General features: G+C 34.3%; 1 protein-coding gene across 1 annotated transcript; it reads right to left on the reverse strand.

Moving 5' to 3' along the window:
* Positions 1–980: 980 nt before the first annotated feature.
* LOC141379811 (chemokine XC receptor 1-like) lies at positions 981–3,887 on the reverse strand. Its single transcript, XM_087302021.1, has 2 exons — positions 3,794–3,887; positions 981–3,627 (listed from the first exon to the last, which is right to left on the reverse strand). Exon 2 carries the CDS (start codon positions 3,611–3,613, stop codon positions 2,783–2,785), a length of 831 nt encoding a protein of 276 aa, XP_087158147.1. The 5' UTR covers positions 3,614–3,627; positions 3,794–3,887; the 3' UTR covers positions 981–2,782.
* Positions 3,888–4,174: the final 287 nt, after the last annotated feature.

A 4,174-nucleotide genomic window follows, 5' to 3' on the forward strand; every position in this document is an offset into this window, starting at 1 on the left:
CTACAATGACATGATTAACAACTGCACTATTAATTAATAAAAATTTCATAGAGCATTTACTGTATTTAGGTTATAAAGTAACAGGTCTTACAAGAGAGTTTTCACTCTATATCTGAGTGGTTTATACTTCAGAAAGGTTACAGGATTAACCACTGCCAGGTAGCGCTCAACACACAGACACTGAAACAGAGGCCAGTAATGATTAGTCCTAATAAAAAAAATTTAAACTCTAAAAATGAAAACCACACTGCAAGAACAAAAGTCATACAAATTTACAGAGAAACCAGCCTCAGAGACGGAGAGATTAAGGTTAAAGGACTCTGAGGCAGCTCCACTTCTAGCTTCTGTGATGATGAGCCACATAATATAGCAGTGTGTAGGAAGACCAACCAATAAACCCAAAGAGTACACAAAACATTCATAATTTTCACAAGCCCAAAAGTTATAGTTGTGAAGTTTGAAGAAGCTTAAGGCATGACGTTCATTGATGAGTAATTCATCTTCACTGTGTTTTCTAAATTAAAAAAAAATAACAAAACAATATTCAATTATTTCAAAATGTGGTTCAGTACATTTCTTTTTAATGAGACAGCCCAGTTTCTATTTACTTATTTTTCCTTAGAAACCACACTTCTTTAGAATTAAAACAAACTAAATCAAAATGAGGAGTTCATCACCGGAACAATGAATGTCAAGTTTTTCTGGATAATTCTCCGTGATGTGCTGTAGGCTTTAAAGCTGCAATAAGACATCAAATGCAGATATCCAAATATTTACAGTAAACAAATGAAAGTTTAGAATATGACTTAATGGGTTTTAAACTGTCCACCAAGGTACTGCATTGAAATATTCCCCTCGCTTAAGCACAGATGTCAAAAGCATGATTTACAGTACATGATGTAGCTCCAATCATGGTGGAAAATGATAACAAAGAGAGATTAGCATTTTAAAACTATAGTGCATTTAGTTTTTTTGAGAATAGTATTAGATATTAGAACTAAACATTTGAGTAAAATAATGATCAGGTATTCTAAAATCACTTAAGCAGGAAGCAATTTTGTCCTATTGTAAAAAATGAAAATACTTTTTTTTTTTTTTACAAAATTGACATCAAATTGAATACGCCCCTGTAGAGAAACCAGAATTTTGCCTTTGAATATTTAATGTTTATACATATACATAAATGCATATATAATTATGTTATATATACAGTAGGTGAGAGTTCAATGTGACCATTACCGCCGCATGATTTACCACCGATGCTTTAAAGAAAAAAAAAAGAGTGTTTTTTTAAGGATGACAGCAGTTTGTGACTATGTTCCAGGTGGCACAAAGGGAAGATATGCGAACGGACAGAAATAGACTATACATTAGCTGTAAATACTCTGCTACTTGTAAATAAAGATTAGCAATGAAACAAAACATTATAAGTCTTTCATTAATCATTAAAAATACAACTAGGCTACATTATTTAAAGGAATAAAGAATAACAAATAACCTTTGGGGTGAAGTGCTTAAGTCCGCTATTTGCTTGAGGACCAAAAGACTAGATGCCATGAGATTATGTTGGTTTGTTTAATAAAATAATCATAATCTAGCCTAAATAAAATAAAGTGAAATATTTACTGTTTCATAGAAGCCTATATTAACTAAAAGAAGGATAGTTCTGGTCACAGTTTGACAGAGAAGGTGACAAACCAGCGCTGATGCTTTTTGCAGCCTATAGGGCTATACTTCTTACCATTTATCTTTTCTAAAACATACAGTATAGGTGTAAAAGCATGTTTATTACGAAGAAAACTAAAACAAAATTTTATTTTAATTAAACACATCACATCTCATAAGGTACACATACAGAACCGTCTAATTAATATTGTGAAAAGGCAAAGCTGAAAATCTGGGTTAAAGGGCCACCCAGCGGTTAAAAGCTGCTGTCTCATCAACTACCGCTGCCACCACGGTATGAACTGTAGCAAAGGGAAAAAATTGAAATAATGCAAAATGAAACTTAAATTGTATATACATTCCCAGCAGACACACAACGTCGTAAGACGTTATTATGAGGTTAGATTTAGGTCATGATGTCAGGTGACCAAAATTCAATGTCTAGCCATCATCTAAGGACAACATTATTTTGATGTCAAATAACGACGTCAAATGACGTCTATATTTGTTTGATTTTGGGTTGTGTGGGAAAGTGACCAAAACCCAGTGTTGAGCCAACATCTTAAACTAACATAATATTGACATCAAATACTGATATTTGTCTGGAATAGCAAAAAAAATAAAAATAAAATAAAATAATCCAAAGTCTGAGAGATGTTATTGTGGGGGTAACATCCACACAACCTCAAGCTGTAACATCATTAGACATTGATATTTGGTTGCTTTTAGGTTGCATTAGAAAGTGATCAAAATCCAACGTCTGAATGATGTTGCACACTTACGTCTGACCTTGGGTTCTGAGGTCAACCCGAATTTCATTTCCACCCAAATGCAACATCCCACAACATTGGGGTACAACATCAATCTGACATCATGTTGATATTTTGTGCTTGCTGGATTAGTACACAGTTAAGGGTTTTTTATTGTCAAAAACGCTCCAACCTATACAGGTCCATTGAAGAGTCCCAAAACTGTAACAACTCTAATCTACAATTAGTAGCATAACAAAAAAAAAAAGGATTTAAATATTTTAAAGGGGTTAAAATCAGCAACAAGAAAATGTTATTAACAATTTTACTATCGAATATAAAAGGTAAATAATTTATAGTGGCCAGTCTTACAAGAGACACGTGCGGGAGAATTTTCCAGTGCGTTGAAGATAAAGAACCGGCTGAATAAAACCACACAGCACATAACAAATCAAACCAGGGACCCAATGTGCAGCAATAAGCTTCCCAATGACAATAGTCAAAAATGCTGCAATACTATATGGAGCATATGTGATAACCATGCTAACAGTGGTGATCAGAATAACACGAAACGCTCTTCTCTTCATGTGGTTTTCTTCTTTCTCTCTCTTTCCTGGTCCTGACTGCTTCAGAGCTCTGAGAACAGCCACAAGACAAAACAGCTGGATGAAGAAGAAGAGGATGAACTGCACTGACAAAAACCATATATGTACAATGTTGTATTGAACTATAGTATACATGCAGAACAAACAAGCACCAAGGATGAGTATCCAGGCCACAGCACAGCAGATCACTCTATACCTGAGAGGTTTGTACTTCAGAAAGGTTACAGGATGAACCACTGCCAAGTAACGTTCAAGACATATCAGACACTGAAACAGAGGACGACCAGTAGTGACTAGTCCAACTAATAACATTTGAAATTCTACTATAAATGAAAACCACTCTGCCAAAACAAAGTTCAAACTATCCACAGAGAAACCGGCCTCACAAATGGAGAGGTTGAGGATGAAGAACTCCGATGCGATTCCACATCCAGCTCCTGTGACGATAAGTAGTATAATATAGCAGTGTGTTGGAAGACCAACCAAGAAACTCAAACTGTGCACACAAACGTTCACAATTTCCACAGGGCCCAAAGTCTTAGTTGTGGAGTTTGGAATAACTTCAGACATAAAGTTCATTGTAGAGTAATTCATCTCCACTGTGTTTTCTAAATGAAAAATGGAGGATCAAATCTATATTAAGTCAATGTTGTTCAATACATTTCTTTAAAAGAAACAGAGCCCAGTTCTGATCTATTTATTCATTTCCCTCAGATTTCACACTTTTTTATATAATTAAAATAGTAAACTAAATCAATGAGGAGTTTAAATAACCTGAATAGTGAATGTCCGTTCTCTCTGGATAAGTCTCTGTGCTGTGTTGTAGACTTTACAGCTGCAATAAGACGAATGCAGGAATTCATCTACTAAAGGTCACATAAAACCAGATATGTAAATATTTATAGTAACCAAATTAAAGTTTCATATATATGACTGATTGGATTTTGAACTGTCCGCCAAAGTACTGCATTGAAATTTGTGTCCCCCCTCAGATGTCAAAAGTATTTAAACGATCTAGTCCTAATAATAGTTGACATAGTTTAACAAAAAGCAGTTCAATGTTAAAACTACAGCGAATTGGTTCATTAAAAATGTTTTAGAATTGTATTAAAATTACACATTTGAGTAAAAGACCCATCAGGTTTTCAAAAGTGG

Source organism: Danio rerio, chromosome 21 (genome assembly GCF_052040795.2).
Source record: "Danio rerio strain M-AB ecotype USA chromosome 21, GRCz13ab, whole genome shotgun sequence".
NCBI lineage: Eukaryota > Metazoa > Chordata > Actinopteri > Cypriniformes > Danionidae > Danio > Danio rerio.

Coding starts and splice junctions, on each gene's coding strand:
- LOC141379811 (XM_087302021.1), bottom strand. CDS start 3,613: ATGAATTACTCTACAATGAACTTTATGTCTGAAGTTATTCCAAACTCC.